The sequence below is a fragment of the Ceratotherium simum genome, chromosome 24, assembly GCF_057802395.1.
Source record: "Ceratotherium simum simum isolate JZ-2026a chromosome 24, ASM5780239v1, whole genome shotgun sequence".
Taxonomy (NCBI): Eukaryota; Metazoa; Chordata; class Mammalia; order Perissodactyla; family Rhinocerotidae; genus Ceratotherium; species Ceratotherium simum.
Genome location: NC_141923.1, coordinates 11,481,821 through 11,495,676, shown reverse-complemented (window position 1 = coordinate 11,495,676; position 13,856 = coordinate 11,481,821). Strand labels below are relative to the sequence as shown.

The following is a 13,856-nucleotide window of genomic DNA, read 5'->3' as shown; positions in this document are numbered from 1 at the left end:
CAGGCTGTAGAATGGAGCTTCCCACAGCCCCCTCACTGAGTCAGTTAATTTGCTAGAATTCAGGGAAACATTTTACTTACTGGATTATTGATTTATTGTAAAAAGATTTAACTCAAGAACAGCCAGATGGAAGAGATGCAGAGAGCAGGGTCCGGGGAAAGAGCAAGGAGCTCCCGCGCCCTCTCCCAGCTCATCACTCTCCCAGCACCTTCACGTGATCACCAATTGGAAGGCTCTGGAACTCTGTCCTTTAGGTTTTTATGGAGGCTTCATGACATAGGCATGATTTAGTAAAATATTGGCCACTGGTGATTGATGTCAATCTCCAGCCCTCTACCCTCCCTGCAGGTCTGGGGTTGGTTCCCCTGGCAACCAGCCCCCATTCTTAGACGACCTAGGGGCTTTCACTTAGGAAATTCCAAGGGTTTTAGGATCTCTGTGCCAGAAACACGGATGAAAACTAAATATATATCTCTTATTATAAGTCACAGTATCACAGCCTCGTTCATTACCCCTTGTCCACCACCATTGACCACCGTCCATTGACCCCTCCACCAGGAGGGACCTGCTCTCCTTCTCCCTGTGTCCAGGATACTGCAGATACCCTGCAAATATTTGTTTTTCCTTGTGTGTGCCCACCCCATGGTTTGTGGAGAGGATCAAGTGAGCTCACGACACGCAAACCAACACGAGATCTGTGTTCCCCGCCTCTGAATCAGCGCACACGTGTGAGAGCCCAGAAGCACCCCTGACCTTTGTCCTCATTTGATGCTTGAGGCTCAGATGGCCCCACCAGTCAGGACAGAACTTGCACTTCAACTCAAATGTTCATTTATTTGTGCTTAAATCTCACTGGTGTGTCTTTTTCCTGCAAACTGTCAGAGAGGTGTAAATGTCACTACCGCGTCCTCCGCACCTGAGCCGGGGCCTGCTCGTGTGTTTCCCTCTTATGTGTCTCAGGGCAGAGCTGGGTCCCTGCCTGGAGATGGAAACTGATCTGGAACAGCCCAGAACACCCAGCAGCTGTGCTTCAGCTGGGGTTAGGGCAGAGAAGCGGACCCTGTGAGGACTGCGAGGTTGGAATGGTCCATACGGTCTGAGATGGACTGGAGAATGTGCACTGTCAGGGAAGCCCAGGCCTCAGAGTGAGGGACTTGCCTTCTGGGCTGTGCTGTCAGGTCTTCCAACCCACTGGGCCTCCATTTCCCCATCTGTAAATAGGGGATAACGATTCCCAGCCTGTGATCTTCAAGGACCTCTTTTGAGGGTGAGACTAGACAGTGAATACATTTAAAAACTCCAAAGAACAGGCGACGCTGAGGTTTGGGCTGTCCTGCCTGATGTGTGGCACTCTCTCGTCCTCCTGAGGACAAGGTTGCCCCAACGCTTTGCTGGTCCCGTGAATGGACCCTGGTGGTTCCCATATGAGCCCAGGAATTCCCCTCTGGGGGCTTGAAGTTGGTTTGAATTGGGTCTCTGCCAAGGAGAGTCCAAACCAATGTAATGACAGGCCATTCTTGGAGGTAAATGACGGTGTCTTAGGTGAGCGTCCTCAGCTCATTCAGCCTTCTTCACGCTCCCTGGACTCAGGAATCCCGCTGGCCTTGCACCTGTCCCTTTCCTCCCGCAGAGCACCAGTGTCGGGGACTGTGGGGTGTGGCCCAGGTTGCTTGCTCCGGGCTGTGAGCTCTTTAAGCTCAGGTGGGAAGAGCTCCAGAAGGTCGGGGGATCTTCTTGTTGCAGAGGCTCCCTGGGCGTGCGCTGCGGGTTCCCAGTGTTCTGCACACTTTGAGGAGGAATCTAGCTCTGTCTGAGTCCAGCATGGCCGTCTGGTAGGTGGTGTGGGTGACGTGGTGAGTTTTGGAGGAACAGGTGGAGCCCCTGCAGCCAGCTCTGCCACTAACCAGCTCCGTGACCTTGAGCAAGACAACCAGCCTCTCCGAGCCTCGGTTTCTTCATCGGTACAATGTGCCTATGAGAGGAGAGCAGCTGCACTCGCGACATCACAGGGCTGCTGTGAGATTAAACAAGAAAACGCTGGATAGCCCCTCCCAGGGAGCCGGGCTTACAGAGGGAGCTCATGGATGCAACAAGCACAGACCCTCCTATTGGCACCTGCTCTGCTATCCTTTAAATGTTGTTTCAACTATCTGAAGTGAACCTCACACCAACCCAAGGTAGGTTTTATAACCACGATGAGGACATGGAGGCTCAGAGAGGGTTGACAAGTCACTAAAGTCACACAGCTGGAAAGTGGCAGAGTCTGGGCTTGATCCAGGTCTCTAGACCCTCGGGTCTGGTGTGATTCTGGGTGCTGACGATGTTGGTGTCAGTAAAGGAACTGGTGGAAGGTGGAAGTCTCTAGGCAGAGAAAGCTCAAGAGGATATGAGACTCATTTGGGAAACAGTGAATTCTTATCCATTGTATTAAATTATGTTACATGACACATACGTGGCCATTTTGACTTAAAAGGTGTACATTTCACATGACTCAACCTAGGTCTTTAGGACCGCGGCATCCCCAGTGAGTGGCTCAGGCGGTGACAACTAGATTTGTGAGGGACGGGGCAGCCCTCCCACAGGACACGCACATTCCCCTGGGAGTTCAGGGAGTGGCTCCCTCAGTCTGGGGGTCCAGCAGGGCTGGAGGCAGTTACTATTTGGTGGGATCCACCACCTTTCCCACAAAGAGGGGAGCCTTGGTATCTCTGTCATAGATGATTAAGACGAAGGGCCTGTTGAACTCCACATTTTGGTCTATAAAAATGCGGGTGCCTTCCACCTCCGTGGCCGCGGCAGCTTCGGTCCCTTTCTCGTCGACGGTCAGCACAGCCTTGTGCACTGCCTGGAGGGGAGAGAGCACAGAGGCCTGTCCTGAGCAGAGGAAGGGGGCCGCCCTCCACCCGGGCCTGGGAGCAAGGCTGGTGAGGAGGGCGTGACTGGGAGGGCTCAGTCACTCAGGCCTTTCTCCACCCGGCCTGTCCCTCCCCGTCCTCGTCCACCCTCCCTGCGGGGTCACACAGGCCTTTCTCCACCTCCTCAAGGCTGTTGCTTGACTGCACCAGCGCACCCTCACTTCTCCTCCCTGAGCAACACCCTCAGCCTCCCTGGGAAACAGCCCACAACCTCAGGAGGAGAAGATGTTCTTCACTTCATCCTCATTGGCCCATCTCTTGTTTCTAGTAGCAGATTTTAAGCTCCTTGGGGACGAGGACTGAGACGGGCACCTTCACAGCACCTAGTCCACAACCAGGTGCTCACTTTACTGTCATTGACCTGCAGTTGTCTCTGATTACCTTGAATTCTCCTGAATAAATGGCATCTCAGCTGAAATCGCTCGTTAACTCGGACTCAGTGATTTGCCAATAGCTCCCAGCATCACAGGACGCCGGGGCCAAAAGTCCTCTGACATCCCTGAGCCAGGGGCTGTCTTTGTGAATATGGGTCTATCGAGGCCCAGAGAAGGGAAGGCCCTGAACGAAGACGAGACAGAGGGAGAGGCTCACCACCTCAGAGGAGGCTCCTGCAATGCCCAAAGCCCGTGAGGCGCCTCCTGCACTCAGTCCTCTGACCACACTCCAGTCTGGGTGTCTCCAGTGGCGGTCCTCAGAGGACCTCCATCTGCGGGTGTGTTTCTGTGCTCACACTCACCCCTGAGCTGCGGCCCCCGGACACACTCTGACCTACAGACGCAGAAACAAACTCACCTTGGATACCACCAGGCCTGGTTCCTCAGTCATCCCTGAGAGGTCAGCCTGGTTGCTGAAGACCTTGGTGATGCCCAGTTTGCTCAGGATGCTTATCAGATCGTAGGTTCCAGAAATGGACAGTTTAGGCAAACGGATATTGGCCAAACTGTCACAATGGTTAGAAAACAAAGGCGTTTCAGAGTATTGAAAGTGTCTCCTTTCTGGGCGTTTCTCCCACTTAGCGCCCTGTCATCCTGCCTACACGAGGACGCGAGGTCAGCCTGGGTTTATTCTATTTTTAGCTCCTCCACACCTGTGTCAGAGAATGTTAGGATCACAGGGACCATCCTGTCCTGCAAAGTCTCTCAAATGCCACCTCCTCTGAGAAGTGTCGGGGTCTGAGTGACATCTGCTTGGTGAATGTCCACTGACAGCAGGTCGGTTTCCATGGAAACAAAGTGTGGCCCCAGGAGGGTCTGACAGGTGAGCTGACTGGCACTCGGGGTCTGTCTGAGCCGTTCTGGATTCAGCCCCTCCTTGTTCTGTTCACTCAGCCTCTGGTGCAGGAACACCGAGGGGGTGGGGAGAGGTACTAAAACTTCCTGTTTCATCCTAACCTCTCCTCTTTTCTATTTTTATTTTCATATATATACGTTTATTATGTATTCTCTTATATATGATTTATTTCATCTATTTTTAATTCATTTGATTATTTATATATGTTTATATTAAGACTATTTATATATTTATGGATATTTTTATAATGTACATAATGGAATAGTGCAGGGGGCATGGGAATTTTATGAATATGGGGATATGCTCTAATTTGGGGCGCATGCTCTGGTATGACTTCACTACAAAAGCCTCGATCCAGCCACACTGATCTGGTGACGGAGGAACCCCAACATCCTCAAACATGTGCTGCAGGTCACCACTCCGGGCCTTCCCTTTTCCGGCCTCTCTGAGCAGGTTCCCCTGCCCAGCCGTGACCGTCCCTCCTCTAACTCCACATCAACTGCTCCCCTGCCAGGAAGCCCACCTCTTCCCTCTCCGTTCTCCCATGGCATGTGTTGGTGTTGCTCACCCTGCACTGGGCCCGGGCACTGGGGAGGGGCAGTGTCCATGCTGGGGAGGAAGTCCCTGGGGACAGGACTCTGGCCTCCTCACAAGTGGGCCCTGTCCCTCCCATGGAGCCCGGCTGGTCTCCCTCACCTGACGTTGGCCTCTGTCTGGAAGCACTAGGTCGTGCACAGGGGCTGTGGCCCGTGGGATGTGTGTCCACCCTCCCACCCTCTGGCCAGGCATCGTGTGGCAGCTTCCAGGTCAGCCTAAGTTGGAAAGTCACCTTGAGGATCTGTTTTCCAGGAACCTGGCGAGGATTTCCTTGCTGAGCGTGTCCTCCATGTGCTGCAGTCTCCCCTGGTCAGGCAAAATGAAGAAGGCGGTGGTGTTGCCCACGTAGTCCAGGAGCAGCACCCAGCTGGAGAGCGTGTCACAATGGTGGACGTCAAATAAGCCCTTGCGTTTCATCATGGGCACCTTGACTGTGGTGTTCTCGTCCACATGGAAGTCCTCGTCTGTGGTGAAATTAGCCTCGAAGGGCTTCTCCCATTTACCTGGAGAGAAGGGAAGGTGGGCATCGGCCGGGGTGGGAAGTGGTTTAGAAAAGTGTCGTAGAATAAAGGAGCCCTGAACCTCCGAGGTGAGACGCTTCTCTCTGAGCCTCAGCTTCACCATCTGTAAAATGGGGCTAAAGCAAAGTCAGTCTCCGGAAAGGACTTTTGTGAGGGTAACTCAAGACGGGAGTAGGAATTTCTATATTGGCGTCTGTAAGGGATGCCACTCTGGCTGAGGAGAGTAAGCATTTTTACTTGTATTTCATGTTTATTTATTTGAGGGTGGCTTAGGAGATTCTAAATAAAAATTATTGGCACCAGTCTTGATTGCCGCCTCCTTGCCTGAGGCTCCCTGCCCCTCGTTAGTGGGCAGTTCCCATCATTTGGGGAGATCACTCTCGTTCTTACCCTGATGGCCTTTTCGTGGACCAACACGTGATATGTGGACGCCTGGGCAGTTCCCCTCTGCTAGACCAACAGAATGTCACCATCTTGGCAAGTCAGGATGGGCAGAGCCCCAGGGACCCTGAGCCCAATGTTCTCATTGGACGGAAGATGGAGATGGAGGCTGGAGAGGCGATGAGGCCCACCCTAAGCCCACAGCAGAGCTGAGACCTAGATGTGCTGACTCTAGCTCGGCCCTCTCCATCGCACTGTTGCCTCAAGAGCAAGGAGCCAACAGTGTGGAGGAAGCAGCCCCCGGGTTTGACTCTCACCTCCCCTACCCCCGGCTATTCCTGTGGACTGTTTAAACTGCCTGAGGATGCCCTCTGGGGCCCACAGGTTCCTGACAGTGTCAGCACTCAGAGGGAGGAAGGCTGAGACTCAAGTTTAGTTGAGCACCTCCTATGTGAGCATGTGGTCCCATGTTCTCTGTAACATGTTCAATTCTTACAGCAACCTGACAACAAGGGAATTATTATGTCCATGTTACAGAGAGGAAACTAGAACTTTCAGGAGGTAAAATGACCTGCCCATAGTCAAACAGCTAAGAAGCGCTAGAAGGAGGATTTGAACCCTGGTCTTTCTTACGCCAAAGCTGTCACTGTGCTACTACACTAGAGTTGTTCAAAGTATGTTTCATTAAACACTATTCCCTTCATACACTCTGCTAAAATCTGTTTTTATGGGTCTCTATTTTGGGAGATATTGCATATCAAAGGAGATTTACAATGCACAATTAGACACTAAAGGCTCTGAAAAGTCCCACAGGGAAGACAATGATTTGACTATTGAACCCATCATTCCCTAACCTTATTTGATCGTGGAAAGTATTTTAGTGGTTGTGTGTGGAAAATCGAATAACATGTCCTGAGATCCTATCCTGCACTGCAAAGGAAAGTTTAAGAACGGAGTGTTTGAGAATATTTTTGGCTGTTTCTATGGGAAAAAGCTCAGGTTGGTTGTGCAACCTTACCTTTAAAGAAAATGTAATTCACCAGAGCAAAAACTGTGTTTGGTCTAAGTTCTTTGACCAAATCCACAATTTTTCCTTGGGTTTCCTTTTCTACATAATCGTTGATCTGTTTCTTGGCTGCTTCGGTGTCCTTGAAGTTGATGGAGAAGGCTTCTGAGTGGTACAGGTTCTTGATATCCTCCAAAAACTTCTGCACTAGCTTCTCACCCTCGTTGATGAACAGACCATTGCCCATGGTCAGCTGCAGCTGGTTATCCGGCCGGTTGAGGGTGAGGAGAAGATGCTGGAAGCCTTCGTGGATCTGAGCCTCTGCTTGCTCAGTGAGGTTGAAATTGAGGCCCTCCAGGATCTGGGTGTGAGTGTCACCCTTGGCCCCCAGGGAGAGCATCGCAAAGGCTGTGGCGATGCTCACTGGGGAGAAGAAGATGTTGGTGGTGTCGGGCTGATGGGCCACATGATGGTACAGGCTGAAGGCAAAGTCAGCCAGGTTCGGGGCAATCTTGTGGCAGGGTAGCTCCTGCTGGTGTTCGTGATCATGCTTGGAGGCATCTGTCTCCTGGACAGCATCTCCCTGGGGATCCTGAGCCAGGGAGCCAGGGACCAGGCAGCACAGGCCTGTCAGCAGGAGGAGGCCCCATGTGATGGAGGAGGGCATTGTCCTGCAAGAGAGAGAAGGGGCACCAAGCCTGAGTCAGGCCACACGATGAGTCCCTCGCCACTGATCAGCACCATGGAGAGAAACCACGGTTTATTAAACAGCTACTATGTGCCAGGCCGGTGCCAAGCACTTTCTACACCGTCATCACTGAAAGACTCAGAACTATAGCAAAGACTTTGACGGTGCTCACCCTATGCCAAGCTCCCTTCTAAGCACTTGACTGTCTTGTCTCCTTGCCCTCTTGTAACAATCCCATGGGGCAGGTCACATGACAAGTCTCGAATTACAGATGAGGGGACCAAAGGCAAGGGAGGTGTGAGTCACCTGTCCAAGGCCACAGAGCAGAGAAGTAGCAGGACCAGAGTGTACACCCGGGGAGCCCGGGCCTGGAGTCCACGCTGTTGACAGCTCCACTAACCTCGGCAATGGCCCCGAGGTGCAAGTGCCGCAGCCCTTAGTTCACAAAAGAGGAAACTGAGGCACAGGAAGCATACTGTACATGCACATGATTACCCAGGAGGCAGGCCAGATCAGGCTCAGGGGTGATTGGGAAAGCCTGCAGAGGGCTGCCGTGGAAGTCGGTTATTTAATGGACAGAGGCGCTGTTGCCCAGAGGGGAAAAATCTTGCCCAATGACACACAGCCAGAACACAGTGGAGCTTTGAGGAAACTCAGCAGGTGGTGAGGGGGGCCCTGTGCCTACACAACACCCAGGGTGGTCCTCAGCCCCTAGGAGATGTTCCTGAGCCACAGGGCTGCCCTCACGTGAGTCTGTGGCCTCAGCTACATGAACGGGCTGTGGTCCCTGCAGTCAGCTTAGCTGCTCATCCTGGCCACTGCCTGTGTCCCAGCTCTGGGCTCAGCAGTGACGTGGGAGTTAGAGACACTGGTCTCCCCAGTAAAGTGGGGTTTGTGTGTGTGAGGGGGTAGGGGTTGAAAAAGCATCTCTTTTCTCTTCAGAGAGAGCTGGGTTCTAATCTGGGCTCTGCCACTACCAGCTGTGTGACCTAGGACAAGTCATTTTGTCTCTTTGGCTCTCGTTTAGCCTCATATAGAAAGTGAGGTTGTTGAGACAATTTAGTGAAAAAAGTCTAGACACCAAACCTTCCACTGAAAAGATCTGAGGGAGCAGCTCTCTGAGGGAGAGGCTGGTGAGGGTGGCCAACTTGAAGGCTTCAGAGGATAAGCAGGGGCGGGAGATGTGCTCTACGGCTGGGGGAAGATGATAGGGAGCGGCAAGGCCCGTGGCTCAACCTGCAAGAGCAGGCTCTACCTGGTGATGGTCAAAGTCAGTGTCACCCACAGCAACACGGAGCCCGCCGCACCCCACGGAGCTCCTCTGCTCCAGACACGCCCCAGCCTTGGGCCACCAGTCTGCAGCCCCCTACGTGAACCTGCTCTCCTCACAGATGGGAAACTGAGGTCCGAGCAGAGGAGAAGTGCCTGTGACCACCTAGCTAGTTATTACTCAGAGAACTAAAACAATCGTTTTAATAAAATACAAAGACAAAGGAGTCCTTGAATTTGGAATATGAAAACCTGGGGGGAAAAGGTGGAAATAAGAAACACGGGGCTGCATCTACCCCCTCGGACTTTCGAAACATTCTTTCCAATAAAGCAACAAAATGAAGCTGGTTTCTCTCCATCACTTTTTTCTGGCCTTCATGCCTCTAAATAATTCAAATGGAGCAGATCACACGTTACATAATACGTGTTTATATTTTTCTTAAACTAGACAGTGGTTTTAGAGCTGACAATGGTGCTAGAATTTGTCCTGAATATTTGCATCTCCGTCAGGTTTCTCTTTGCTTAACCCACTGGATTTTGGTGTGATCCTTCCTGGTTTATGGAAATTTCCTGTCTTTGCAGGGATCAGAGATCCTGAGGGATTTCGGCCTTCAAAGGGTGGGGACACTAAATATGCCGAGCGGTCTCAGGGCCAGAGGCGGTGGCTTGCAGCCCCGACAGGACGACTACTGCCCTCCTGGCCTTGGCGAGCACCGTCTGGTCCTGGGCCCTCGCTCTCCCAGCTGTGTCAATCAACGTGGGCAAAGACCTAGATGAGGTCCCTGTGCACTGATGCTGGATTCTTAATTTAAGGGGTACCTGGGTTTGGTGGAGAAAATGGACTGAGACTTCCCACGAGGAGGGCTGGGGTGAGGTGCCCCCCACTCAGGGGGCTGCTGGTCTCCTGGAAGGTGCAAGGCTGGCTGGGGCTGCGATGGAGAGGGGCTGCAGCTGGGGTGAGCACGTGCCACCCTCCCCCATCCAACTTCCTGGATGGTACGTCACCTACATGCATGGGCCAAGCTTTAAACAAGAAGAAGGAAGGTGTCACAGTGACATGTCCAGAGCCCAGGGCAGGGGAGCATCTTTCCCAGGAGGGAGGGTGAGGTGAGTGTCCCCTTGCCTAACCTCACATTATTTCCTCTCAGGAGCATAAAAGGAGCGACCAAGAGCAACCCAGCGGGGTCCAGGGACATCACTGCGGCACAGGGTCATGACCTGCTGTAACCTGGCACTGAACAAACCCAGGTGTGAGCCAGGCCTGCCACTTACGGGCCAGCGGCCTTGGCAAGTGACTTCACTGCTTTGAGCCTCGGCCTCCTGTCTGTGAAGTAGGGAAAAGAATCTCCTGCGGGGCAGACATGAGGGACAGACAGGTGATGGGTGGGCGGAACCCCCAGGTGTGGAGGCCCTCCCCACACCTGCTCACAGGCGGGGATGACACCTGAGCACTGGCGGATTTCTTCCTGGCCGGTTGCCCCCTCGCCCAGGACCAGAGAAGGGGCCCCTGCTCAGCACTGAACCGCCTCTGAGTTTGGAAATTTAAAAATTCAGTTCTCCAAGTATTTAGTTACTGCCTCTTAGCTGTGAAGCCCTGTGCCCGGCCAAGGTCAGCATCACCATCACCGTCCTCAGTGTCACACTTGGTCACAATGGGTGTTTCATGTGCACTATCTCATCTGCTCTCCCCTCTAGCTCACCCTAGGAGGTGGGAATTATTATTAGCCCCGTTGTATAGATGGAGAAACTGAGGCCTACTGAGGTTAAGTCACTTACAGAAAATCACAGAGCTAGTTGCTTATGGGACTGGGATTTCATCCTAATTGGCATTTAGATTCCAGACCCTTCTGTGTGTATAAAGCTGAATCCAGAGGGCTTGAAAAAGAAAACCTCAAAGGTGGCATGGCTGAATGAAGAGGGGCAGCATCGCTCTGTGGCTAAGGTCAGAGGCTATGAGGCCAGAATCCCTGAGTTCAATTCACTATCATCTGTGTGACCTTGGAAGAGTTACTTAACCTCTCTGAACCTGAGTTTCCTGGAGATGATAAGGGTGCGCTTGCTCATGGAGCTGTTGTGCAAACTAAATATACACAAAGCACCAAGGAATGCCTGGCACACAGCCAGCTCCCAGGCAGCATCAGCCGCCACAGACGTTCTTGTGGGTCTTTCGGAGCGCTGGGTGGTGGTCTGGCCATGGTCATCTTTGTAGGCCCCATCTCCAAAACCAACGACAGAAAAATCACATCCTTCCAACCCTCCAGAGACCAAGGCCGGTGGAGGTGGGGCGAGGGGAAAGAGGGCAAAGGTCATCCACGTTTTGCCAAAGAGGACAGAGAGGTTGAGCGACCGTCCAGGGTCACCCAGCACCAGAGAAGCCTGGAGGCCAGCCCCGGCTTCCCGTTCCCCAACTGGCGCCTGACACCCGAGAGGATTACGCTGACAGTAGCAACGGGATGGGGAGCGCGGGTTCTAGAACTAGGCGGCCTGAGTTTGAATCCCGGATGCTGTGTGATTTGGGGCAAGTATGAGCCTCTCTGTCCCCAGTTTCCTCACCTGTAGACGGGAATACCCGCGGTAACCACCTCAGGAGGTTGCTGTGGGCCTTAAACGCGCGACTGCAGGCAAGGAGCTGAGAAGCCGCCTGGCCGGAGCGAGGGCCCAGGAACCCAGCTCGAAGCCCCGACGAGAGTGTCCCTCTCAGGGCTTCCCGTGTCCCCAACTCCCAGAGGCCCCCCGTGCACAGGGAGGCCCACTCTGCCACCTCCAGGCTGAGGCCTGGCACGGTTCTGTTCGGGGCAGGTCTGCAGAGGATGGAGGCCCGGTCGCGGCTGGCACCCTGGGCCTCTGGTCCGGCCCGGCCTCCCCACCAGGTCCCTGCTTGAGCCTGGGCTCCCCACTGTCCCTCTCTGGGCCCGTCTTTCCCATCTGTAGAAAGGGAGGAAGAGACGCACCCCAGCAGTGGGGGAGGTGCTGAGGCTGCGGGGGACACTCTACAAAAAGGCAGGAGCTGTGGCAGCAGAAACGCACCCTCTCCTGGGTCCCCTGTCACCAGAGCCAGACACCCACTCCCGCTTCTGCGTACAGAGGCCAGCTCATTCACCAGCAGGTGCTGGGGAGGCCCTGGGCAGGCTGGGGGATCAGGAAGGGACCTCCAGGGCTGCTGTTACCATGACGACAGGACCCAGCCCACCCCGCTCCATCCTCCTGCACCCCGGGGCCTGCCCGAGCAGCACAGGGACGCGGAGGCCTCTCTGGGGCTCTGGCCAGCGGAAGGCAGACTTACGATTCTCTGTCCCAGGCCAAGGCTGGTGACCAAGGCTGAGGAGACAGACCCCTGTCCTCGTCGGTATTTAACCAGTGGCCCCAGAGGGACAACGGGGGAGGGGGTTGGTAAATATTAACCAGGGTCACCCCAGTTATCAGAAGAGCAAACAAGGACTAAGTCCGTTGGCCGGACACTGAGCTGCCTGCCCATGCTGCCCGTAGGTGCTCTGCCGGGGCAGCAGGCAGCCCTCTGCTCCGTATCCCAAAGGAGGTCATTGTGTCCGGCTCATAAACCGCAGCGTCCTGCGTCCAAGGTGGGGGGCCATGACTCAGGCCCTCTTTGGGACAGCATTACTTCGCTGGCCTACGCTCCCGCTGGGGAATTCTCAGTGCCCGCCCCACTGGGAGCAAGAGCTACCATTTACTGGGCCACCTTGAAATGCCTACTGCTGAAGATGCTGCCCTGGTGGGGTCGGAGTAGGTTATGAGCCCATTTGGCAGATGGGGAAGTTGAGGCTGGGAGTGGAGAGGCTGCTCATCCCAAGTCACCAAGCCAGCCTCAAATACGATAACTCTCTCAACTTCCCGAGGAGGAAACGGGGCATGACTGATGCTGACACAGCCACTTTAGGCTGGCGTGGGTGGCCATGGCACAGGCCGGGAGTCAGAGAGTAAATCTATCAGGAAGCGCTGTGCTGCCTCTGGCAAGCTGCTTCCCCTCTCTGAACCAGGAGGTGTTTTCATCTGCATTATAGGGATCTGGAAGTCCCACTTCCTAGCGTGGTTGTCATGGTTGTACAAAATAACTTTTGTACAGCGCCTGGCAGACAGCAGGCTCTTTATTTTGGGTCTGCACACCCTCTGCTCAGCCCTGTTCCCCAGGTTTCTCTGGGCAGGAGGAGGCTCAGTTCCCGGCTACCCTCGGCCTGTTTCTGTTTTCACTGGATGAGGCTCCTGGCAGACTAATGGGATAGTCTTTACTAAGACCAATCCACACACTGCTGGAATTTTCCGCTGGAACGTGGCCCCGATCTGGGACTGTTGCCGGCCCTTCAGTTAACTGGTGGGGGTTGGGGTGGTGGCGCATGGTTGAGGCCAGTAGGTCCCTGCTTGACTGTGATCCCTTTGAAAACCTAAGGCAGGCCACATCACACTCTGTGCACCCCCCGTGCCTGCTTGGCTCAGTGTGTCCTCCAGAGGCATCTGTGGAATGAGCCGATGAGTGCATTTCTGTCCCTTCTCTCATGCCCCCAGTCCCCGCTGTGGGACTCTGCCAGGTGGGTGACCTGCAGCTTCCTCTGGCACACAGGGTCAGGCCCGGGAACCCCGCTCTCCCATTCATTGGCTGTGAGATCTCAGGAGAGCTGTTTAAGCTCCTGGTGCCTCAGTCTCCCCATCTGTGAAATGGGGACGGTGACAGTACCTACCTCATTGGGCTGCTGCAGGGAATAAACACAGTGGTTCAACGTAAGCTCAGAGCCCAGTGTCGGGTACACACACTCAGCCCTTTATGATGGTGCTCTCCCTGTGCCGGTGGGTCTCCCTGATGTCAGTCCCAGTGGGTGTGTGAGGGGAGCATTCCAGGAGCTTCCTCCAGGCTTCTCCCATTCCGTACCCCCAGCCACCCTGTGAGGGGAGAACGCACCACCGCCCACATGGGAGCAGAAGGAGCTCAAAGAGGGCAGGGCTCTCCCTTCCACTCCCTCCCGACTCCCCAGTTATACAGTCTGGCTTCGGGGTCCCAGCTCTTTCCCCTGAGCTGGCTGAATGGGCATCTCCCCCTGGGGCACTACATCCATCCACAGCTTGGAGAGCTGGGCTGTGGTGGAGGTGAGGCCGGCCCTGCATGCCTCCTGGGCTTTTCTTCCTCACCCTGTGCCTCAGTTTCCCCATCTGTGCGTTGGCCTCCCTCCCTGCCCCATCTA

The 13,856-nt window shown here is 54.3% G+C and overlaps 1 protein-coding gene across 7 annotated transcripts in view; it reads right to left on the bottom strand.

Annotated features, from left to right (window-relative positions):
• Window positions 1-2,396: 2,396 nt before the first annotated feature.
• The window catches only part of LOC101406319 (alpha-1-antiproteinase 2-like), a 39,875-nt gene continuing 28,415 nt past the window's right edge, over window positions 2,397-13,856 (bottom strand). For 6 of the 7 annotated variants that reach the window (XM_087447997.1, XM_087447999.1, XM_087447998.1 and 3 more), the window contains 4 exons: window positions 6,723-7,381; window positions 5,035-5,305; window positions 3,708-3,855; window positions 2,397-2,845 (listed from right to left, as the gene is read on the bottom strand). In XM_087447997.1, coding sequence (XP_087304123.1) covers window positions 2,657-2,845; window positions 3,708-3,855; window positions 5,035-5,305; window positions 6,723-7,381 — 1,267 coding nt within the window. In that variant the 3' untranslated portion in view covers window positions 2,397-2,656. Of the gene's footprint in view, window positions 2,846-3,707; window positions 3,856-5,034; window positions 5,306-6,722; window positions 7,382-11,950; window positions 13,850-13,856 lie in introns of those variants that run through there. The other variant, XM_004434234.3, reaches the window with a different exon arrangement.